Raw genomic sequence first — 23,545 nt, 5'->3', positions numbered from 1 at the left:
CAACAATGCTTTATGTAAAAGTGGTAACCCCACTTGTGCTTAAACAATGAGTATGACCTATGATAAAATGTTCTCATTTGACTCCTAAGTCAATTACTCATAGATAGATGACCTAGTCATCGCCAATTGCTTGATAGATGCTAGAGTGTTTGTGCATGCTTTGTCACATATTTCATTTGTCATTTTATTGTGTGAGCATGTTGGATGCATATTTTACTCATTTGAGGACATCCATTTGTTGCTTTGATTGTTTGCCTTTTTCTCTTTTGCCAAATGGATGGACAAGAATGCCTAAGAACTCCCTCTAGCTATCTATGCTTTCTTCGTCTCAAACTCTATTCATGCTACATTACAAAGTTTGATCAAGTCAGATTCGAACCACTCTGTGTGAGGAGCACTTGGAGTCCCCGATTTGTCATAGACTTAAACTTCCAAAACCTCTTTGCGCATGTTGGTCTGACCGATTCACCGTTTTCGGTCATACCGAGATCACTAAGTTGATCTAGGTTTTCAATCTCGGTGCAACCGATTAGAACCTTTCGGTCACACCGAGTTGCAGTAACTGCTCATAGTTTTGCATCTCAGTGCCACCAAGTTGTTCCACTCGGTCACACCGACAGGGTCAGGCTATATATTCTGACGGGTCAAATTTTGGAAAATTTTCCGAAACCCTTCACCTGCGCGTAACCTGCTCTGCCTCTTCGGGGTCTCCGGATCGTCTTCTCGCCACCAGCAACCTCCCACCGATGGTCTCCGCCACCGTCAACGGCAATCTGCTCCACCGTTGCCACCGTAGCGAACACTCGCCGCTCTAGGGTAAGTGTTCGACCCCTTGTGCTGTCTTTTTCACTCTGATTCCTAGCACAAGGACAATGCCATGTTTCTTGCCACAATTGAGATTGATCCATCCAGCTAAAACTTCCTTAGGTCTAGATTGATTCAAAAAATTTAGGGTTAGCTCTCCATAGAACTCATCTCGGACCGACCGGACTGTAGAAATCGGTCTCACCGATTCGGCCTTGGCCATTGCACATGCGCTTTTCGGTCTGACCGAAACGTGCAAATCGGTGTGGCCGAGTTCAAGATTCTGTGAAACCCTAGCAATCTCGGTGCCACCAAACTGCGACTCGGCCCTACCGAGTTCACTAGTTTAGGTTCCAAGTGTTGCTTCGGTATCACCAAGTGTGTCAATTCGGTAGCTCCGAGATCACTTCTGTAGAGAACTAAAACTAAGCTTTTTGACTCAATTGTTTTGCAAAACCTCTGTACTTTGTGATGCTCATCTACTCTACCTCATCTACAACCTATTCATAGGGTCTGCTGACAGTTTGCCTAAAGATGTCTGATCAAAGCGATAGTCAGAACAAGTCAGAGGAACAGGTTCAGTTGAGTGAGGGCACTAATCCCTCCAGCAGCTATGATGAGGGTAGCAGGAGCACACCTAGTAACTTGCCAAAGGCAGCTACCAGGACAAGGAAGAAGAAAACCTCAAATTCTGAAGATGAGGATTATGTGGTTGTTGAGGATGAGGCCACTTCAAGGAAAAAGGTGCTGAAAAAGGAGTATGGCACAATTGTTGCATCTAAGCCAGGAATGAAAACAAAGGCTCCAGCAAGAAGAATTCCAATGTTAAAAGCTAGAGCCTCAACTGTTGAAGCTTCCAAGTCAAAGAAAGTTTCTACAGGTGAAACTATGAAGTTCACCATTGAATCAGATGATGGTGAAGCAGCAGGTGATGGTAAGAAGAAGAAGATGGGAAGAACCACTACTACCAAAGTTCTTGGCAAGCCCTCCATGATGAGAGATTCAGAAGAAGAAGAACAAGAGGATGCTGCACTAGCACCCAAAGCTCAGAAGCTCATGGGAGATGCAATCAGATCAGGGGCTGCTCCATCTAAGCCCAAAGCTGCTCCCAAGGCTGCAGCTCCAGCTCAAAAGCCTAAACCCAAGAGGAACACCCGAAGTATTCCAGCTGAGGAGAAGAACAAGGCCCTAGTGCCTGAAGCTGAAGAAGAAGAAGATGATTCACTTGTTTGGATAAAACTGAAGCCCAAGATCCCTGACCACAATGATGCACATCCTGTTGCAGAAACATGAAAATCAGGAAGGATTCAGGACTAAGATTATGGAGACAGTCTGATCCATATGCTGTCAGGAGAAGAACTGTTGTTGACTATAGGTTTCACACTAAGGAACAGTAAGACTTTTATGAGACAATTTTGCTTGACAAGAAGCCTATTTTCTATGACATGAGATGGGTTGACTGGGAGTACATCAAGGAGAATGAAGATCACTATACAAGTGTATATGACAACTTCAAAGCATGTGGAGTTGATACATTTGTTTCCCAGAAGCTCACCAAGTGGAATGATGAGCTGATCATGCAGTTTTACTCCACTGCCCACTTCTACCCAGATGGGAAGATCATCTGGATGTTAGAAGGTACTAGGTACCAATCCTCTGTAGAAGAATGGGCTCAGTTGATCAATGCCCCAGAAGAAAATGAAGATGACTTGGATGTTTATGCTGAGAAGAAGAAAGACCATAACACTATGGCACACATGTACAGAGAGATCCCAGATGATGCTTTGGAGACTCATAAGTTTGGATCTGTCCACTTCTTGTTGTCTGGTTTGCCTACCATCAACTGGATCCTAAGACACACATTGCTACCCAACTCAGGTGATCACAAGATGATCAGAGGACATGCTATCAATTTGCTACATTTGTTTGATGTGCCTCAAAAGTTTAAAGTCATGAGTCTGAATGTGGAGACAATCAAAAGGGCAGCAGCTGATCAGAAGAGATCTTGGGGGTATGCCCCACAAATTCAGGAGCTCATCAACTCCAAGATGGGCACATGCAAATATCTATTGGATAAGGAGCACCTGCTCATCTACCCTGAATTTGAAGACAACATTGTTGTCATGAGTGAGAATGAACCATCATCAGCTCAAGCACATGAGAAGAGGGAGAAGGCAAGGGCAGAGAAAGCTGCAAAGATGCCAACTACTGAAGAGTCATCTCTAGTGTTCTTGAAGAGCAAGCAAGACCATCTTGGATATCTGATCCAATCCACTTTGAGGATTGAGATGGGCTTGACCACCCTGACTCAAAACCAGGAGAGTTTGGAGAGGATCATTGAGCAGAAATTCTATGATCTTGATGTCAAGGTAACTGAGATCCAAACTGCAGTTGAGCAGCTTCAAGAGGAAGCAGAGGAGAAGAAGGGAAAGTCTACTAGTGCTTTTCCTATAGTGCCCAGAGGATAGGGATCTGCTGCAGTGCCAGTCACAGATACTAGAGCTACAGTATCAGCACCAGCTGCTACAGCTCTAGTGCCACCTCTAGCAGCCACTCCACCAGCTCCAGCTACATCAACAGAAGCTTTCATCCTTGGAGCCATCTCTACACCACCTCCCGAAGACCAAGCCTGAGAGTCGTTTAGCACTATGCATTTTTTTGAACTTTTTGGTAACTTGTTGCCAAAAGGGGAGAAAATGTATAGATCATAGGCTTCGAGAGAGAGTGTTGCTTTTTATCTTGTTTTTGGTTGAACTTCTTGATTGTGTGCTTGTGAGATACTTGTTTACTTGTTCGATCATGTGTTTGATCATATGCTACCCTTAATGCTTGTTGGATGATATTATCTCTTATATCCTTATATATAAGATCAATTCACTTGCTTGGTGATGAGTGCATGCTTTTAATTTCTATCATTTTGAGCGCTCCATCAAGATGTATGTGACATGGAAGAGTGACCCATGATCCTAACACATTGTGCATTTGCAGTCCAAAGCAAATTTTAAATAATGCACAAATTTAGGGGGAGCTCTTGCTTATCACATACTTCTCAAAGCGACGATGTTTATCAATCTTATTATCATTTGTCGAAGCTTTGATCTATATGTTGTCATCAATTACCAAAAAGGGGGAGATTGAAAGTGCAACTATCCCTGGGTGGTTTTGGTAATTCCTAACAACATATAGCTCATTGAGCTAATGCTATTTCAAGATAAATATTTCAGGAAAGCTCAATGTTTGGCATGGCATGGATGAGAAATGTGGACCCCTCAAAATGCTAAGGACAAAAGGATTGGCTCAAGCTCAAAGCACAAGACTCTACATTTTTCATTTTAGTGATCCAAGATCACATTGAGTCCATAGGAAAAGCCAATACTATCAAGAGGGGGTGAGGTGTTTCTTAATGAGTTTCTTGCTCAAAGTGCTTAGTGATATGCTCCAAAAACCCGTAACTACTTTCTCACATCCACATATGTCCCAAACCAAAAGTCAAACTCGGCCCCACCGAAACTTTCTATCCGGCGCCACCGAGTTCAGTTGACATAGCCACTGCCAGAAACCCTAGTCTTTTCGGTCTCACCGATAGGGATCTCGATCTCACCGAGATGGGATTGTAATCTCTCTATTTCCCTTCATAACGTTTCGGTCAAACCGAGATGAGCGATCGGTCCCACCGAGATTGCAATGCAAACTCTCTGTTTCCTTTTCGTAACGTTTTGGTCCAACCGAGATGAGCGAATCGGTCCCACCGAGTTTGCCTGACCAACTCTCTGTTTGTCTATTACCAAAATTGGTCTCACCGAGTTTGTGTGATCGGTCTCACCGAGATTACGTTATGCCCTAACCCTAACGATATCGGTCCCACCGAGTTGACATCTCGGTCCCATTGAAATGCCTAACAGTCACATTATGAACTAAATCGGTCTGACCGAGTTTCACGATTCGGTCCCACCGAGTTTGGTAAATTGTGTGTAACGGTTAGATTTTGTGTGGAGGCTATATATACCCCTCCACCCACTCTTCATTCGTGGAGAGAGCCATCAGAACATGCCTACACTTCCAACATACATTTTCTAAGAGAGAACCACCTACACTTGTGTTGAGGTCAAGATATTCCATTCCAACCACATAAATCTTGATCTCTAGCCTTCCCCAAGTTGCTTTCCACTCAAATCATCTTTCCACCAAATCCAATCCTATGAGAGAGAGTTGGGTGTTGGGGAGACTATCATTTGAAGCACAAGAGCAAGGATTTCATCATCAACACACCATTTGTTACCTCTTGGAGAGTGGTGTCTCCTAGATTGGCTAGGTGTCACTTGGGAGCCTTCGTCAAGATTGTGGAGTTGAACCAAGGAGTTTGTAAGGGCAAGGAGATCGCCTACTTCGTGAAGATGTACACGAGTGAGGCAAGTCCTTCGTGGGCGACGGCCATGGTGGGATAGACAAGGTTGAATCTTCGTGGACCCTTTGTGGGTGGAGCCCTCCGTGGACTCGTGCAACCGTTACCCTTCGTGGGTTGAAGTCTCCATCAACGTGGATGTACGATAGCACCACCTATCGGAACCACGAATAAAAAATCTCCGTGTCAACATTGCGTTTGCTTCCTCAAACTCCTCCCTTTACCTTCATATGCAATTGTTTTACATTCCGCTGCTATACTCTTAGAATTGCATGTGTAGGTTGATTGCTTGACTTGTGCTAAGTTGCTAAAATCTGCCAAGAACTAAAATTGGGAAAAGGCTAGATTTTATTTGGTCAAGTAATCTAATCACCCCCCTCTAAACATACTTTCGATCCTACACTTCTCGGACTCCAGGGCCAGACGCCAGGGTTCCCGGCGTCTGGACCAAGACGCTAGGGACCCTGGCGTCTGGACCCTAGACTCCGCAAAACTTCCTTTTGCGCTTTTCAAAAACCTTGTGGGCTTTCTCCTTTGGCCCTAATAAAGTGTTCTCGTACCCAAACATTTCGGGAAACATCCGGAACCCCTTCCAGTGAATTCCGGAACCCTTCCGGAGACCAAACACTATTATCCCATATATCAAACTTTATCTCCGGACCATTCCAGAGTTCCTCGTCATGTCCATGATCTCATACGGGACTCCGAACAACATTCGGTTACCAACATACATAACTCATATAATATTATATCATCAACGAACGTTTAAGCGTGCGGACCCTACGGGTTCGAGAACTATGTACACATGACCGAGACACTTCTCTGGTCAATAACCAATAACGGAACCTGGATGCCCATATTGGCTCCTACATATTCTACAAAGATCTTTACCGGTCAAACCGCATAACAACATACGTTGTTCCCTTTGTCATCGGTATGTTACTTGCCCGAGATTCGATCGTCGGTATCTCAATACCTAGTTCAATCTCATTACTGGTAAGTCTCTTTACTCGTTCCATAATGCATCATCCCGCAACTAACTCATTAGTCACATTGCTTGCAATGCTTATAGTGATGTGCATTACTGAGAGGGCCCAGAGATACCTCTCCGACAATCGGAGTGACAAATCCCAGTCTCGATCTATGCCAACTCAACAAACACCATCGGACACACCTGTAGAGCACCTTTATAATCACCCAGTTACGTTGTGACGTCTGGTAGCACACAAAGTGTTCCTCCGGTATTCGGGAGTTGCATAATCTCATAGTCATAGGAACATGTATAAGTCATGAAGAAAGCAATAGCAACATACTAAACGATCAAGTGCTAAGCTAACGGAATGGGTCAAGTCAATCACATCATTCTCTAATGATGTGATCCCGTTAATCAAATAACAACTCATGTCTATGGCTAGGAAACTTAACCATCTTTGATTCAACGAGCTAGTCAAGTAGAGGCATACTAGTGACACTCTGTTTGTCTATGTATTCATACATTTACTAAGTTTCCGGTTAATACAATTCTAGCATGAATAATAAACATTTATCATGATATAAGGAAATATAAATAACAACTTTATTATTGCCTCTAGGGCATATTTCCTTCATTGGTTTCATCTACGGTGGTGGTGTGGTGGTTTTGGAGGTGATGGTGCTTCGGCCAATAGAGTTGATATTGATGCTTCGACCATTGAACATGGTGGTGTTTCCGGGAAGGAAAGTGATCATTCGCCGGTTAAGAAATTGATGAAGATGGGGCTATGGCCGGTGGTGGTAGCGACTATCTTGGCAACAACGATGTTGCTCGATTTGATCATGGCCAGTGGTGGTTTGATCATGTTTTTTTTTCAATTATGCATCCGTATGGAAAACTTGCTACCTCTTATACCGCGCGTGATTTTAGATGTGAATTATTGCGGCATGAATATTTTTTATACGAATTCTTACTTCATTTTGTGCATTTGTATGAATTTCTAGTTTACGTCAACATTCGCTCGCGAAATTACGAGTTTGCAGAATCTAGTTTACACCAAAGCGCTTAAAATGCCGAATAAAAGTTTTACGCGTGGCCTTAAATCGGATTTACAGGCAAGAATATGCGGGATCTTGCTAGAGTTGCCCTGGTTGGGTTGTTGCCGGCCGGCCTTGCTTCCATCCACGGCGCGGCGCAGCAGGGGGCGGTTGTTGTCGACAGAGTGCCGCGGTGAACCGGGAAAAGCCCTGGGAAAAAGGTGCTCCGCCAGCGTGAACTCAAAAACTTACCGCGTGGATCCCATTCCCAGCTGCTGCCGCCGCTGCCAACAGATCGGTAATGGGTGGGGAGGGAACCAAACCAGTCGCAGTCGCGGCCGCAGTCAAGCAAAGGGACACACACGAAGCTGCCTCCCTGCCGCGCCGCGCCGCGCCGTGCGAGCGAGATCTGAGGGCCGCGCGGAAGGAGAAGGGAGACCCGTCCCCGCGAGATCCCGTCGGGCGCCCTCCCCTCCTCCCCGCCGACGGGGCCGGCGCGGCGATGGTGCGGCCGGCGGGCCTCCTCGACCCGGCGACGAGGCGGCGCCCGTTCCTCGACCAGCGCCGCCCGTCCTTCCGGCGCCGCTGGCAGCAGCGCCCGCTCTGGGCGCGCCTCCTGCTCTCGCTCCTCCTCGCCCTCGCCTGCGCGCTCCTCCTCCTCGGCCTCGCCGGCTCCCCCGACCCCTCCTCCCCGCCCGCCACCGACTCCTCCTCCTCCTCCTCCGGATCCGCCGACGCCGACGCCGATGCCGTCTCCTCCCCTCTCCTCCGCCAGGTAACAATAATCATACAACCGATTAAGCCGCACCGCATCTGCCGTTCCGCATTTCGTAAATCGTATTGCCTCGTCTGGCTCGGAACCATCAGATTCTACTGGGTGTTAAGTCATTATAACTGCTGAATTTGCTAGTTCTGTAGTGGTGCTACTTGAGCAGTACTACTCTACACGCTAACTGTTTGTTTAGAGAACATCAATCATGAATGCTGGACTAGCGTCTGAATGTCCTGAACTTTTGATGCGCAGAGATCTTACCTCGAGGTCATCACGGACACGCACAACATGACCGACGAAATGCTGAACGCTCACTCGCTTTCCCGCCAGCTCATGGACCAGATTTCCCTCGCAAAGACCTACATCACGGTCGCGAAAGAAGCCAGCAACATGCAGTTCGTGGCGGAGCTTGGTGCGCTGGTGCGGCGGGAGCAGAGCATCCTCGCGCGTGCTGTGGCCCATGGTGGAATGGTAGTCAAGGAGGACGCAGAGAAGGCGATCAGGGACATGGCCGTGCTGTTCTATCAGGCTCAGCAGTTCCGGTACGACAGTGCGGTCACCATCTTGAAGCTGAAGGGCCAGATTCTGTCCCTGGAAGAGAAGTCGAAGGCCGAGGCAGACAAGAGCACAAAGTATGGCCAGATTGCTGCTGAGGAGCTCCCAAAGGGGCTTTATTGCCTTGGTGTGCGGTTAACCATGGAATGGTTCAAGAGTGCCGAGCTTCAGAGGAAGTTCTTGGATAGGAGCCCAGCAGTGCAGAGCAATCTGAGGGATAACAGCCTCTATCATTACTGTGTTTTCTCGGACAACATCATCGCTGTATCTGTTGTCGTCAACTCTACAACTCTGAATTCAAAGCACCCTGAAAAGATTGTTTTCCATTTGGTGACCGATGAGGTGAACTATGACCCAATGAGGGCGTGGTTTGCCCTGAATGACTACAGAGGGGCCATTGTGGAGATACAAAAGGTGGAGGACTTCACCTGGCTAAATGCTTCGTATGTTCCTGTCCTTAAACAGCTCCAGGATGCTGCTACACAGAATTTCTACTTCTCTGGAAGTGGTAATCGCGGAACACCAATCAAGTTCAGAAATCCAAAGTACTTATCGATGCTCAACCACCTGAGGTTTTACATCCCAGAGATTTACCCAGAACTGCACAAGGTGGTATTTCTTGATGATGACATTGTTGTTCAGAAGGACCTATCAGATTTGTTTACAATCAACCTCAACGGTAACGTTATGGGGGCAGTTGAGACTTGCATGGAGACGTTCCACAGATTTCATAAGTATCTCAATCATTCTCATCCTCTGATTCGTGCTCATTTTGATCCTGATGCTTGTGGCTGGGCGTTTGGTATGAATGTGCTTGATCTTGTTGAATGGAGGAACAAGAATGTCACAGGTATATATCATTATTGGCAGGAACGCAATGCTGATCATACCCTTTGGAAGCTTGGATCTTTACCACCTGGCCTTCTTGCTTTCTATGGATTGGTTGAAGCACTGGACCCAAAATGGCATGTCTTGGGGCTGGGCTACACAACTGTCGATCCTGATACTATTAAGGAAGGTGCAGTATTGCATTACAATGGAAACTTGAAGCCATGGCTGAAAATTGGGATGGAGAAGTACAAGGGCTTCTGGGACAACTATGTGGATTATTCACACCCTCTGCTTCAACGGTGCTTCATGCGCTGATTAATGTGTATCAATATTAGAACTTTTTGTGACCTTCTGATGGACATGTTTCAAATGCATAGCTTGAACAGGCATACACGAACATTCTTGTGAATTTGATAGGCTTCGTTCACAAGTTACACCCTCAGATTAAACATGGACAGTTGTTTATGCTGGCATGTGTAGTTGATAAGGTACATTGACTACAGATATGACCGGCCACACAGGTAATAGCAGAAGAGCTAAGATTGGCATTCAGTAGGCTGCTACTTGAACAGCATCGATTACATGGCTTCATAACTTGCAACCACCAATGTAATTTTTTCCATTTTGATTTTTTGGTGAGACTGGAGGAAGGGCATAATTGTAGAATTGATTTAAATTATTGAGGTGCTACAACAAGTTTTGAGATACATATTTATTGGATATTCAGACAGGTCAACCTTTTTTTGTCTGGTTATTTATACATCTTCAGAAGAAGAATTATCTTATATCATTTCCAGATTCACTGATTCAGAAGTTAATTTCTATTCATAGTTGCTCAATTTTGTTTGTACCTTTTCTGCATGAGGCCAATAAAGCTTATTCAGAGGGTGCAGATTTGTGCCTGCTGTGAGAAAATTGTTTGCTGGTAATTTGTTTCATATATCTGTTGTACTTGTATGCTTGGCAAACATGTCTTTGGCACATGTGCTTGTAGTAATAATTGTACATAATATTCTTATGTTGTAACCTCAGAGAAATTTATCATTGAAAGAACTTGTGGAAGCTACCATGCAGCTAGGTGTTCACAGGACGTAAAGTGCAACATGGCCTTACTACTAGGTTCACTGAAGAATCAATCTTCAGTATTCAGGAAATAAATAATTATTATGCTGCCATCAGCTACAAACTGTTAACTAATTATACAAACTGTGTAGCTATATTATTTCCCATTGTTCTCTTCAGAGCTATTCAGCATATGCCAGTGATCTAGGTTTTGCCTCTTGTGATATGCTTTTGCAAATTTTCCTTTCTATACCTTCTATCATTGTATTGCAGAGATTCTTTAAATCCAAACAGTTCTTTATGGATTCGCTGTGGCATCTACCTCCCTTTGATGACTTCTCCATCAACATTGCTGGCAGCAACATCGGTCCTCTTCCTCCTTTTGGATCTAGACTTCCTCTTCCTATGCCTCTTGCTTGTTTCTTTTGATTCCCTGTTATTTGTGGACAAGCTGAGGTTTGCATCTGCAGGGCTGGCAACAGGTTCCACGACTTGCATTATCTCTTGGTTGGCTTCAGCCAAGCTGTCTTTTGAGATCTTCATCTCGCCATCAGGGTTGATTTTCTTCTCTGGTTCGCTAGCAACTTCTTTTCCATCTTCCTGCTCAAGCAGCTTACTCTCTGTGCTGTGGTCGCCTTGGGGGTCCTCCAATTGTTTTTTCCCATCTAGTTCTTCTTTGCTGATTTCTTGACTGTCTTTTGAGATCTTGATCTCACCATCAGGGCTGATTTCCTTCTCTGCTTCTCTAGCAACTTCATTGCCATCTTCCTTCTCAAGCAGCTTACTCTCTTTGCTGTGGTAGCTGACCTCGCCTTGGGGGTCCTCCAATTGTTTTTTCCCATCGAGTTCTTCTTTGCTGATTTCTTGACTGTCTTTTGAGATCTTCATCTCACCATCAGGGTTCATTTCCTTCTCTGGTTCTCTAGCAACTTCTTTGCCGTCTTCCTTCTCAAGCAGCTTACTCTCTCTGCTGTGGTAGCTGACTTCGCCTTGGGTGTCCTCCAATTGTTTTCTCCCATCTACTTCTTCTTTGCTGATTTCTTGACTGTCTGCCGATTGACGAAGTTCAGATTCCTCTGAATGCGTTCCCTTTGGAGGGGGGTCGTCTGAACTTTGATTGGCATCGTCTGTTTTCTCTTGTAAGGCATCATCTTCGAAGTTAGTTGTGAACTTTACAAACTGACCTTCTGATGAACCATCTTCTTGGTGGTTGCTCTCGGATGCGGTGGTGTTGTAGGATTGCAGTTCTTCTGCTTGATCAGGTGTGGAACCACTGGAGTTTGCTTTTTCCTCACCTATGACAGTGTCAGGAGTTACAACATCTTCGTTGTTTGTGCCCACTACAGTTCTCTCATCTTGGTGGTTGCTCTCTGATGCAGTGGTGTCGTCGGAATGCAGTTCTTCTCCTGTAGCAGGCATGGAATCACTGGAATTTATTTTTTCCTCAGGTATCACAGCATCAGGATTTACATCTTTGTTGTTTGTGCTCTCTAAAATTCTCTCGTCTTGGTGGTTGCTCTCTGATGCAGTGGTGTTATAGGAATGATCTTCTGTTGGATCAGGTATGGTATCACCAGAGCTTGCAGAATTCTCGGGTGCTACAGTGTCAGAAGTTGCATCTTCATTGTTTGTGGCTAAGACAGCATTGCCGCTGAACTTGGTCTTGATCTCTTCAAGCTCAGCTTCCTTTTGTTGCAGGAGTTCTTTTATAGCAGACATCTGGTCAGGCCCTGAAGCAGCTACAATCTCTTTCATTTGATTGATATGGCTCTCTTGCTCCACAAGAGCTGCCTCCAGTTCTTTCTGGGTGTTGGTAAGATAGGTGGTGGTTGTTTCTGAATTCATGACCTTGTTCTTCAGTTCTGTCCTCTCAATACTCAGGATAGACGTTTTAGCTTCGAGTTCATCCACTTTTCTCCTCATCTCTTTACTAATTCCCTTTTCATTCTGGCCAAATGAAATAGCAATATTTGGTTAATGAGATATCATTTACTTTGAAAAACAGGTTTGTGAACAAACCAAATAAAATATACTCCCTCCGTCCCAAAATAAGTGTCTCAACTTTGTACTAGCTCTAGTACAAATTTGTACTAAGCTCAAGACACTTATTTTAGGACGGAGGGAGTATCTATAAAGCACACTAATGGAATAGTCAGATAATTTAAGCTCTGCATGTGGTAGTGCTACAAGAATATCATTGCCATAGCTATCCTTAGGTTGTAAATCAAAAATATGTTCAGTGATATTATATGTTTATATTTTGATGTGATATTTCGATATGATATTTCCAGCCCAAGATTTCTGTGTTCGTATCGAATGAAATTCTTTTACGATATTGAATGCTATGAATGCATGATTCCATATTTGACATTATGCTCATTGTTGGACTATAGCTCTTTTGTGAGTTTATTAGTGCAGTTGTGTTCTATCTGTACTTCTGTTAATTGGTGCTATGAGCATTTGCACAAGCCACATGCCAAGCCTGTATGCCCTATGGGGAGGCTGGGATTACTTTTGGTACTTGTAATCTTTGACCATAATGTTGATTGAAAATCGAGGTTAGAATCTTTCAGCTACAGCCTGCATGATTGCTCATGTAAGACTCTTTGATCCACTGAAGATAAGAAGATATTCAAGCCTGCCCAGGAATATTTATTATTTGGAACTGCTAATATTGGCACCTGAGGATTTTTTGCTCGAGGTCCTAGGGCTACATTTATGTGACGTTATTCAGTGGATAAGAGGACTAAACTCAGCTTACTGGTTAGAGGCGTAGAGCACTTCAGACTTCAGGTGATAAATCACCAAAGTAGGGCAATCATAATCTACTGGCAGCAGTGCAAAGAGATGCAAGCACAGAGATGTAGCAAAACAATTCTGATGCATGACAAACCGTATCCATACCTCAAGGCGGACTTGGAGGGACATGAGCTGCTGCTCGCGTTCCTGGAGGAGGACGGAGAGGAGGCGCCGCTCCCTCATCTTGTGCAGCACGCTGACGCTCAGCGTGGCGGCACCGACGGCCAGCAGCAGGAGCAGCAGGTAGGGGAGCCTTTTGTAGTTGTTGCTGCCCATTGTGTGGCCTCTTGATCTGTACTTACTACCTCCATCCATGTCCATTTTGTGTGCAGTGCACCCTCTCACTAGCATCCTCCCAGGATCTCCAGCCATTGCTCTGTTTATTGCGCACCGGGACGACATCTGTGGCCGCAGTGTGAAGAAACTTGGCCTTCTTTTCGGTTGCTTGTATTCTGGAAAGGAAAAGCTACTTGCTTAGGAATGCAGGATGCTTCTCTTGCCTCAAGGTGAGGCACATGCTCTTAGGGGTGTGAGGTTTGTCTCTCTCTTTGACTTTTGCTTAGCAGTAACTATGTTGCTTGCATTAGCATCTGCTCTCATGATGAAGATATCTTTGATCAGAAGTCATACGCACGGCACACGGTGTTTACGCTGAGTTTTATACTTCTATTTGCACAAATAGGTACATTCATCTCTTAAGAGAAAGCTGCGAAACTAACCATAATGACAAAATAATAGACAAAGATAATTATCTTTGACCAGGAAAATCAAGTAATTTATGACCAGAAATCGACTCACTACAAGAATCTTCATGAGAAGTAACAACTTTTTCTCTGAAGTGTTCATGAGCAGACTCTACAAACTGATCTGGACTATTAAGTGACAAGATCTGTAATAATAAAAACATAAAAAGGAATCCTCCCAGATGAAGTGCTGTGGCGGCCATCTGTCTCTTCTTGATTGGCACACTCATACAACAGGTACATTAATTCCAAAGCATTTCTAACTAATCTGTAATGAACTGGCAAGTCGAAAGGCCGAAGCTATCCAACATGAATGATGGGCTTGAAGTTACTATGCCAATCAATCGGTGCAGCCTGTTGAATTCTTCACATCGTTGAAAAATCTTTGTTATTTGAAATCACTCGTCGGTTCAACAAAATTAATTTTATGAGAATGATGGTTCCTGCATTAAGTAAAGAATTCCCCATGAGTTAGCACTCTCAGATTTGATAGCGTCGACCGAAAGCAAATTATGAAGATTACCTGATGATTCCCGTCAATCAACAAGTACTCACTAATCAGTCGTAGTTAACGAAGAGCCTACCCATCCTAGAAATGGGAAGTATTCTGGTAACAAACAGCTACATGACCATGAGAAACTTCACCCAGGACAAGAGTCCACTGTCCAATGTGTTCCTCCCTGCATCGATACATTTCAAGGAGAAGAGCTGTCAGTTGAAGAGAGGGGAAGGCGCACTTGATGGCCCAGGCTCATGGAGCATTTAAGGTTAAACTTAAGGCAACCTGCACAGTTTCATGGCATGGAACCCTTGAAAAGTGGTTGAATTCTATAGCCCTTGGCTGACATGATCTTCACTAGAAACGGCCTCTCCAACAATTTGCGGAGCAAGAACCAAGCCTTGAAACAGTGCTCGCATAACATGGTCAGGTGCTGACCTATACTCCACCCCAAGGCCATGTCCAAATTGACGAGCTGCAACTGTGGCAACTTAACCACCACAAGGCACAATGGTACTGCCGGGGTTCTTTATCTAGCTACTGGTAATCAGATCTTCTCCCTGCCAGGTAAATGCCCAATTAGGTAAAACCTCTCTGTCATTCCTATGAATATATGATGATGACCATCATGAACATACCACCATTGGAGGCTCTGATGTCTCAACGAATTCACCATAGCGGTTGTCAACCATGACCTTGCATCTAAAAGAAGATCCAAACCATGAACAATGTCGGAAAACGCGTGAGTTTACTAGGTATGCAATATACTTGCTCCAAAATTCAGAATATAATCTTGCCTTGATCAACTCGATGGCTCTACGGTAACTGCACAACCTCTGTATGAGCGTGCATCCAGTCTCCGGTCCGACGGCATGCGCATCCCAGTCAAGGCCACCATCTGATTACCAGTAGTACATCCCAGTCTCCAGTCCGACGGCATGCGAGGTACAACTGAACCCACATCAGCAACCCATCTAAAGCACCAAGTAGTGGATGTCAGACGGTTATCCAAGATGAGGCACAACTTGCACCTGCTGCCCCGTATTCGACCTGGTTGCCTGTCCTCTAGTTCTGAGATTAAGATGGTCGAAAATGTAGTCTTAGTATTCCTGACAGCAAACTTTTTACTTGACGAGATTTACAAAGGTGAAATCATGCAGCTGCTACATGCAAACTGGCATGTGCTGTTTAAAAAAATAGGTGCTGTCTAATATTAGGGTGAACAAAAGCTAACAATACTGCAAATGAAATTAACAGTTGTGACTACGAAAAAAACATGCCGTGTAATAGTTGCATGTGCAAACGAAGAAAGCATGGGAATGTACTAAATGTGTGCAATGCAAATTAAATCAAGCACTCATGTGGCTTTCATATACTCTGAATGAGGGGATGAATTGAGGAGCAGAAGTTGATTTTGCATACCCTCACCTGTAGTTATCGACTTGAAATACTTGTGGCACCCTCATGCAGTTCGTTTTACTACAACGCCTTGGATAGCCTACTTCTTCGATTGCCTACTTCTGAAATGACAGCAGTAAATCACGAGATTTCAGAAACAAGCTAGGTGTCAAAAAGTGAGTGTTACTTACCTCAACAGATAAACAAGGGTTTGCTTCTTTTAATTTCTCGGCTTGCTCTTTTATCTCACGACTGTATCAGTGCATGGGAAGAGAAGGCGTACTTGATGGCCCAGGCTCTCAACCTTAAACTTAGTGCTTATCAGAGTCTGTTGTGCATTTTAGTACAAGCAACTGACCTGATAGAAAACATCATATGGATCTCTTAAGGGCACATCACACGATAGCTCACTTGTGCTTCCATCCGTGAATGCCCCGTCAGCAAAAATGATCTGACTCAAGTGAGCGGTCTAGTCAGTCTTGTATCAAAGCAAAAAGGGAAACTATGCAGATAACAGAACATAGCAAAAAAAAAAGTCTTTGAGACAATTTCATGTTAAACTGAAGGCCACCTTCATAATATCATGGCGTGGAGCCCTCGGAAGTGGTTGAGCTTGCAATTGGCAAATCTCCCTATGGATAGTAGTATAAGATTGTATCCTGCAATTGCATGCATAATTTCTTAGAAGAGGCAAGAACTGATAGGCAGCCTACTTTTACTGCCTTTCCAACAATTTGCTAGATTTCAGAAGCTAGCTAGGTTTTCAAAAAATGAGAGTTACGTACCTCATAAACAGATAAACAAGGGTTTGCTTGTTTAAGTTTCTCGGCTTGCTCTTTTATCTCATCACTGCAGCCACTTACGTTTAGTTTCAGCAGTGAAGCGGGGAGGTCCTCCTTGGACGGCAGTGATTCGATTCCATCACATCTCATGATCGAAAATTTCTCGAGAGAAGAAAGGCCATATAGCCGAGGGAGAGACTGCAGGTTGCACCTTAAAAATTCTAGACTTTTGAGGGAGGTGAGAAGATTAAGCGCTTGAGCTTGCTCTTCCGTGAAGGTTTCAGTCACGTTATCATAGCAGAACCCTAATGTGTGAAGGGTAGCGGCAAGGCGTCTGCAAATGGGAGCAATAAGCACTGCCAGGATGTTACCCACCCGCATTTCTTCCAGTTGGAATGAACCTGGGTGCAAATATTTGCTCATCGCCACCTCTGGGATCAGACCTGCAGCTACAGAGATATTTTTTTTCGTCCAAAGACTTGTCATGGGCTGCCAATTCCTCGAGGACGACTGGATTGAACCATTCTGCAGAGAATATGCTGGCGCCGTCGAATTCAAGTAGTTTTCTCAGGGAGTTCATCTTTTGGAGGTCTGACACTGACAATGAGACATGTGGTGACCCATCAATATCTATAGACTCTACTTTATCCATATTTTGGAAGGCCAAAGCACCATCATACCTATAAGCAGACAAACACTTTCCATCATACGTCAAACATATGGTAAACCGGTTGTGCAGAGAAATGTCTGTTAGTGTAGAAGTATGAGGCAGAGAGGGGAACTGAGATAACTCTGGGCAATCAGCAATACGAAGTCGGCAAAGGTTGGTACAACACTGCAAGAAGGAAAACGAGGACAGAAGGGGGCAACACCAGCATTCAATGCTTTCAAGCCTTGAAAACAAAGGGCTATTGGGTCCCCCGACCCATTCCTCAAGTTCTGGCATATCCCCAATGATAACTGTCTTCAGGTGCATAAAACTTCTCTCTGTAAGACCAATAAATCCAGGCCCAAACACACGAATCCTAGCAATATTCTCCAGTTGGAGGTTGGTGAGGTGTGGTAACTGCTCAAAAGGTGGAAGAGTGCCCCAATATATACCATTCAGATGTAGAGACTCCAGCCTTTTTATGCTAATGTCACTGCACAACCAGCTAGGACCAGTGGCAAAACCATAATCTATAATGCCAAGCTTTCTAAGATTAGGGGGTGGTTGAAGACCCTCGAGAATATCACCATCTGTAATCTTTTGCCCTGCACCCCAAACTAATTCCAATTCTTTCAGATTTCTTTTATCCTTCAATTTAGCATCATTAGCTTCTTTTTTGGATGCCACGGTTTCAAGATTACATATAGCAAGCTGTCCTCCAAGCTCTGTCAATTCCCCCAGCTGGCTCAGTTCATATCCAACACTTTCTTTCTTAACATGAAATTCTCTTAGCTCCTGTAACCACTTCATCTTTCCAACCTCAGGGATACTGGAATGGAGTTCTTCCTCAGAATAAAGATGGCGTAAACTCATGAGAAGGCTAATGCTTTTAGGAAAGAAAATTATATAATAGTGCCAATCATAGAGGTCCAAGAATTTCAAAAGGTAAAATCTTGGTAATGTTCTAGGTGGATGCTTATTATATCTCTCATCACTAGGTGGTGTGAGTTTAAGGTATTGGAGGTGGATAAGATTTGAAAAGCTCTTTGGCAAATCTTTTGGAAAGCTAGGTATAAATAGAACCCGGAGACTCTTTATTCCTTCAAATGCATCTTTCAGAATAGTACATGTTTCTACATCATGTAATCCAAAAATCATCAAGCTATGCAGATTTCCAATGTCTATTACACTCTTGAGTTTACCTATTTCCTCTCCAAAACTTTTATCATATTTATCTCTTACAGTGATTGATAAGTGCCGAACAGATTGTGGCATGTCATTGGCTCTAAAACTTAAACTACTTATATTCACACACTCTTGTGATGAAACATGCCGAGATAGTTCATGCAATAAATCATGCATCACGTAGTATTCACCATTCATATCACTATCCTTTATGAGGAAACCATTGTCCACTAGTTCTTCTAAGTAATTCTTGTCATTTTGGCAATTTGAGTCTATAATACCCATTGTGATCCAGAAGTTAGTGATTTTTTCCAAATCATAAAACTTGTAATCTTCTGGGAAGAGGGCACAATAAAAAAAGCATTTCTGCAGATGGAAAGGAAGGTAGTTATAGCTGATTTGCAGAGATGGGAAAATATCATCGTCATTTTTTGCACTGTGCCATTCATTCTTTTCAAGAATTCCCATCCAGTATTGCCAACAGATGTTTTTCTTCAACAGCCGGCCAACTGTATTTGCTGCAAGTGGCGAACCCTTCAGTTTCTTTGCAATATCTCTTGCAACATTAACTAAGTCATCATCATAAAGCCTGGGTTTGTTATGAGCAAATATACATGCTTCGAACAATGCAAAGAAGTCATCAGGATCTAAACCATGCAGTTTTACTGGATCAGTTGTTTTGACCATTTGTTCTACAGATGGCAAACGGGTAGTGACAAGAACCATGCTGCCCTTGGTTTCCCCTATTGTGAGTGGGGCTAATAGGTTTTCCCAATCACGCTCGCTATTGCATGTCCACACATCATCCAACACAATTAAGAACCTCTTGGAGTCTAGTTTCTCTGCAATGGCTCTTTGAAGTTGATCTAAATTTGTTGTTTCATATGTGTTGGCATTAGTTCCAGATATGCAGCCAAGTATCTCCTTGGTGAGCCTGATCACATCAAAACTAGTTGAGACACATACCCAGACCCTGACAGGGAAGTGCCCCTTGATCCTTTCATCATTATACAGGTGCTGTGTGAAGGTTGTCTTTCCGATGCCCCCCGGGCCAACTAAAGGCAGAACAGAGAGGGTTTTATCATGGTATGTGCCACCGGTAAGTGCATTTACAGTTTGCTCAAAAATGTCATTCCTTCCATACAGTTTTCTATCTTGTGGAACTATGGAACCAGTTGGAGGCCTTTCAATGGTGGCATGTGTGCTTAATGCAATGCTACTGTGGTCTGCAGTTTTGACTTTGAGCAGGTCAGAGACAAGCAGGCATATGGAGTTCATCTCCTCTATGACAGACTTGATTTTCTTGGACATGGCTACTCTGTTGAATGACAACTTAATATCAACATCGCCATCATCATTACTAGCACCAGGCATGTCTTCACTACTGGTAGCAGCAGCAGCAGCAACAACTGCAGGAGGAGGATCATCACCTAGAGTGCGCGGAGATGAAAAGCACGGAAGGCAGTTGCCGAGGGTGTAGCGAGCAACATGGCGTCCATGGACCGAATGGCCCTTGATGCTGCCGCCCATCTCCGCAGCAGCCTCCTTGGTGCCATCGACCTCGTCCTGGATGGGTGAATCATGAAGCATTTTAGACAACAGCGCAGATCTCTGCACCAAGGTTACTACAGATCGATGCATTTTAGACTAGACTACAGTTACTACAGACCTGGATCATGAAGTAGTGGAGCTCATCGAGTACGTCCTCGGCCTCGTCGGCCTTCTTGCTCAACGTCCCCAGCAGTCCGCGCAGGCCAGGATCGTCGCCCACGTCCCTGCCCACGGATGCAGACAGCAGCCCCTGTGTGTACTGAAGCTGGTTCTTGGCGGTCAGGAAGTTGCTGCCGAGGTCGGAGCTGTCCATGTAGGCGGACACCAGCGGGTCGAACAGCTTGGTGAGCACCTTGCCGACGAGCCAGTTGGCCGCGCCGACGGCCATCTTCATCTCCATGGCAGTCGCTCAGCGGGGTGCTCCGGTGATTGAAATCGCCTTCGGTCAGTGGGAGCTTGGTGGTGGTGGTGGTGGTGGTGGTGGTAGAGTGTTTGCAAATCTGGAAGAAGACTTGGTGGGTCGTCTTATGTCTGCAAGATCCATTGTATACAATATAAAACGGTTAAAGACACGCTGGTGCTCTACTCCAGGAGGAGGCATCCAATGAAGCGGAGTAAATTATGTGAGCCAACGCGCTTCGCTCTGAACCCAACGACTCCATGCTGCAACCACTGTTGCTTCATTGCGTACACACACATGCTCTATGCTTAAGTTATGGCAAGAAATATAGAAATAGTACACACCCTCATACGGCAGCAAATTAATACTCCCTCCGTCCCATAATATAAGAACGTTTTTCAATCTATGTTAGTTTGAAAAATGTTCTTATATTATAGGACGGAGGGAGTAGTATAGTAGGCGATTTAGTAAACAGAAAATGACTAACAGTAACATAACTTGAGCATACAGGATGTGCGGTAGAACGGGACATTAGTGTGGGTCAGGTAATTAAGGGAACCTGATAGTCAAAAGACACACACTACGTACTTGTAAAATGTAATTAAGGCTGTGTTCGGCAACCCTCCAATCCTCGGTCACGGAGCGGAGCGGGCGGAGCATCGTATTAGCCGCTCCATAAATTACAACTGGCTGCTGCTCCGGAATGGAGTTGCGGAGCCGGAGGGAGTTCGAACAGGCTCTATAAATGGCACCCATTGCGAGGAAATGTACACCTCCATCCTGACTGTGTGCAAGAACAACACGTGAAGGTGTCGGGGCGAGGCTGATGCGGTGGCAAGAGGTAAGCAGGATGACGTTTGCTACTTGAGCTTAGGAGGAACCCTAGCTAGGAGGGAGCAACCCACCAGACTGATGGCGAACAAAACTGATCCCAACTATTGAGTGACAAAATTTCAAGTATATATAAAAACATAAGCAAAGTGGATCCCTTGGTACACAAAGCAATCCTTGAAAATGAAGTGCTGTGACAGTCATCTATCTCTTATGCAGTTGGCAAACTCATACGACCGGTGCATGGTACGTCGATTCCAAAGCATTTCTATACCACCTGGTACGGTTTGAAGCGGTAACCTGATGAACTGCCAAGTCAATGGCAGAAGCTATCCAATGCACGATGAAGCCCGCCGAATCCTTCACAACCTTGACAAGAATTTGGTGAGCATGATGGTTCCTGCTCCTGCATTAGGTAAAAAATTCCTTCTGTGAGTTAGCACCATTGTCAGATATGACAGCATCGATAACAAGCAAACTATGAAGATTACCTGATAATTCCCACTTCAATCTACATGTACTCACTAATCAATTATAGTTAACCAAGAGTCTACCCTTTCAAGAAATGGAATGTCTTTTGGTAATAAACAGCCATATGACCACCATTGTAGAAATGGGACATCTTCTGGTAACAAATAGCTACATGACATTCAGAACTTCACCCAGGACAAGAGCCCACTGTGTCCAATGCGTTCCTCCCTGCATCAATACGTTTCAAGAGAGAAGAGCCATCAGTGCAAGGGTGGAGAAGGCATACTTGATGGCTCAGGCTCTCTCAACCTTAGTCTTAGTGACCGTTAGAGTCTGTCGTGCATTAGCACAAATGATCAGGATGCAAGGATGTCAATTCTCATACTGACCTGACAAAAGACAGCATATGGATCTCTTAAGGGCCCATCACATGATAGCTCGCTTGTGCTTCCATCCATGAATGTCCCGTCAGCAAAGATGACCTGATTCAAGTGAACTAATCGCTCTTGCATCAAAGCAAAGATGGAAACTATGCAGAATTGAAGATAGCAAAAATATAGTTTTGGGGGGAAAATTTAATCCAGTTCGAGCAAAATAGTAAATAAATGGAATAAACTGCCCTCAAATATATTATTCAAAAAACAGCTAAAAAACAAACAGAAATTTATAGAGCAGGGTATACAAACACACCTCTGAAGCATAACCCGGAGTTTCCCCAGCGGTTGGCTTAATAAACGATCCTACTGGGCAAGTCTGTTGAACAACTTCACAGAATGCTATGAGTCTCTCCCTGTTGCCAAGCTCTACTGCCTGAAAGCAAAATAGCCAATATAGTTATTTCATTGGTCTTAAAAAATGCCGTGACATGGTAGCACTGACAGGCACAGAGTCAAATGATTTAAAGAGACCGCTTGACCTTCTGTCGAGATCAAACTTTGAATTAGATGGTTTCTGCAGCCAGGCGTTCTCCACAAATAAAACGTTGGAAGAATGTCACCATTTAATCAGTCTCTTAATCTACTCTATTAATAATGTTTATTTTCTGAAATATGTTTCCCTACATTAGCTTTCTGAATATGTGACACAGCGCAGTAGCTATGCTGATTTACCAAAAATCAATTAAAAGCTATAGTGTTTTCAGACTGTCACATCTTGTTCGTGTGGACACTCATGTTCCTAGTGAATTATTGCGAAATATTCTGTTCATACTAATTAATGTTGAACTTAAATCAACCTGCACAATATCATGGCGTGGTGCCCTCGGAAGTGGTTGAACTCTATAGCCCTTGGCTGACATGACCTCTGCAATTAGCAAACCCCCCTGTGGAAAGTATAAGATTGTCACTTGCAATTGCATGCATAATTTTCCGAAAGAGGCAAAGAATGATAAGCAACCCACTTTTACTGCCTCTCCAACCATTTGCGGAGCAAGAACCAAGCCCTGAAACATCGCTCGCATAACATGTCCAGGTGCTGACCCAAACTCCACCCCAAGTCCGGGTGCGGATAGGCGAGCTGCAGCTGCGGCAACCAAATCTTTCTTCCCAGCAACGTAGCCACCACAAGGTGCGATGGTACCACCAGGGTTCTTTATCAAGCTGCCGGCAATCAGATCTGCTCCCTGTCATGCAAATGCCCAATTAAGTAAGACTGCTCTGTTATTCCTATGATGTTGACCATTGTGAACATACCACCATTGGAGGCTCCGATGTCTCAACGAATTCACCGTAGCAGTTGTCAACCATAACCTTGCAGTTTGGATTTTGCATCTGAAGTGAGTCCCAAAACATGAACAATGTCA

General features: G+C 44.4%; 3 protein-coding genes, 1 long non-coding RNA gene and 1 pseudogene across 4 annotated transcripts in view; 1 reads left to right on the top strand and 4 right to left on the bottom strand.

Moving 5' to 3' along the window:
• Positions 1-7,476: 7,476 nt before the first annotated feature.
• LOC119366175 (probable galacturonosyltransferase 10) lies at positions 7,477-10,122 on the top strand. The gene is made up of 2 exons (XM_037631868.1): positions 7,477-7,991; positions 8,241-10,122. The coding sequence occupies exons 1-2, from the start codon at positions 7,518-7,520 to the stop codon at positions 9,687-9,689; spliced, it is 1,923 nt and encodes a 640-aa protein (XP_037487765.1). The 5' UTR covers positions 7,477-7,517; the 3' UTR covers positions 9,690-10,122.
• Positions 10,123-10,565: 443 nt separating this feature from the next.
• LOC119366172 (otolith matrix protein OMM-64-like) lies at positions 10,566-13,663 on the bottom strand. The gene is made up of 2 exons (XM_037631865.1): positions 13,341-13,663; positions 10,566-12,383 (listed from the first exon to the last, which is right to left on the bottom strand). Exons 1-2 carry the CDS (start codon positions 13,635-13,637, stop codon positions 10,755-10,757), a joined length of 1,926 nt encoding a protein of 641 aa, XP_037487762.1. The 5' UTR covers positions 13,638-13,663; the 3' UTR covers positions 10,566-10,754.
• Positions 13,664-13,854: 191 nt separating this feature from the next.
• On the bottom strand, positions 13,855-15,034 carry LOC119366174. Its single transcript, XR_005175951.1, has 3 exons — positions 14,763-15,034; positions 14,502-14,658; positions 13,855-14,421 (listed from the first exon to the last, which is right to left on the bottom strand). It is a non-coding gene; the product is annotated as an uncharacterized LOC119366174 (long non-coding RNA).
• A 246-nt stretch (positions 15,035-15,280) lies between these two features.
• LOC119366171 lies at positions 15,281-20,773 on the bottom strand (annotated as a pseudogene).
• Positions 20,774-21,450: 677 nt separating this feature from the next.
• LOC119366173 (uncharacterized protein YnbB-like) overlaps positions 21,451-23,545 on the bottom strand; it is a 3,470-nt gene continuing 1,375 nt past the window's right edge. The window contains exons 6-12 of the mRNA XM_037631867.1: positions 23,436-23,513; positions 23,144-23,365; positions 22,979-23,065; positions 22,435-22,554; positions 22,134-22,226; positions 21,765-21,972; positions 21,451-21,679 (exon numbers count right to left, since the gene is read on the bottom strand). Coding sequence (XP_037487764.1) covers positions 21,913-21,972; positions 22,134-22,226; positions 22,435-22,554; positions 22,979-23,065; positions 23,144-23,365; positions 23,436-23,513 — 660 coding nt within the window. The 3' untranslated portion in view covers positions 21,451-21,679; positions 21,765-21,912. The remainder of the gene's footprint in view (positions 21,680-21,764; positions 21,973-22,133; positions 22,227-22,434; positions 22,555-22,978; positions 23,066-23,143; positions 23,366-23,435; positions 23,514-23,545) is intronic.

The sequence above is a fragment of the Triticum dicoccoides genome, chromosome 2B (assembly GCF_002162155.2).
Source record: "Triticum dicoccoides isolate Atlit2015 ecotype Zavitan chromosome 2B, WEW_v2.0, whole genome shotgun sequence".
In the NCBI taxonomy this organism is placed as follows: Eukaryota; Viridiplantae; Streptophyta; class Magnoliopsida; order Poales; family Poaceae; genus Triticum; species Triticum dicoccoides.
This window is presented reverse-complemented; position numbering and strand designations above follow the sequence as displayed.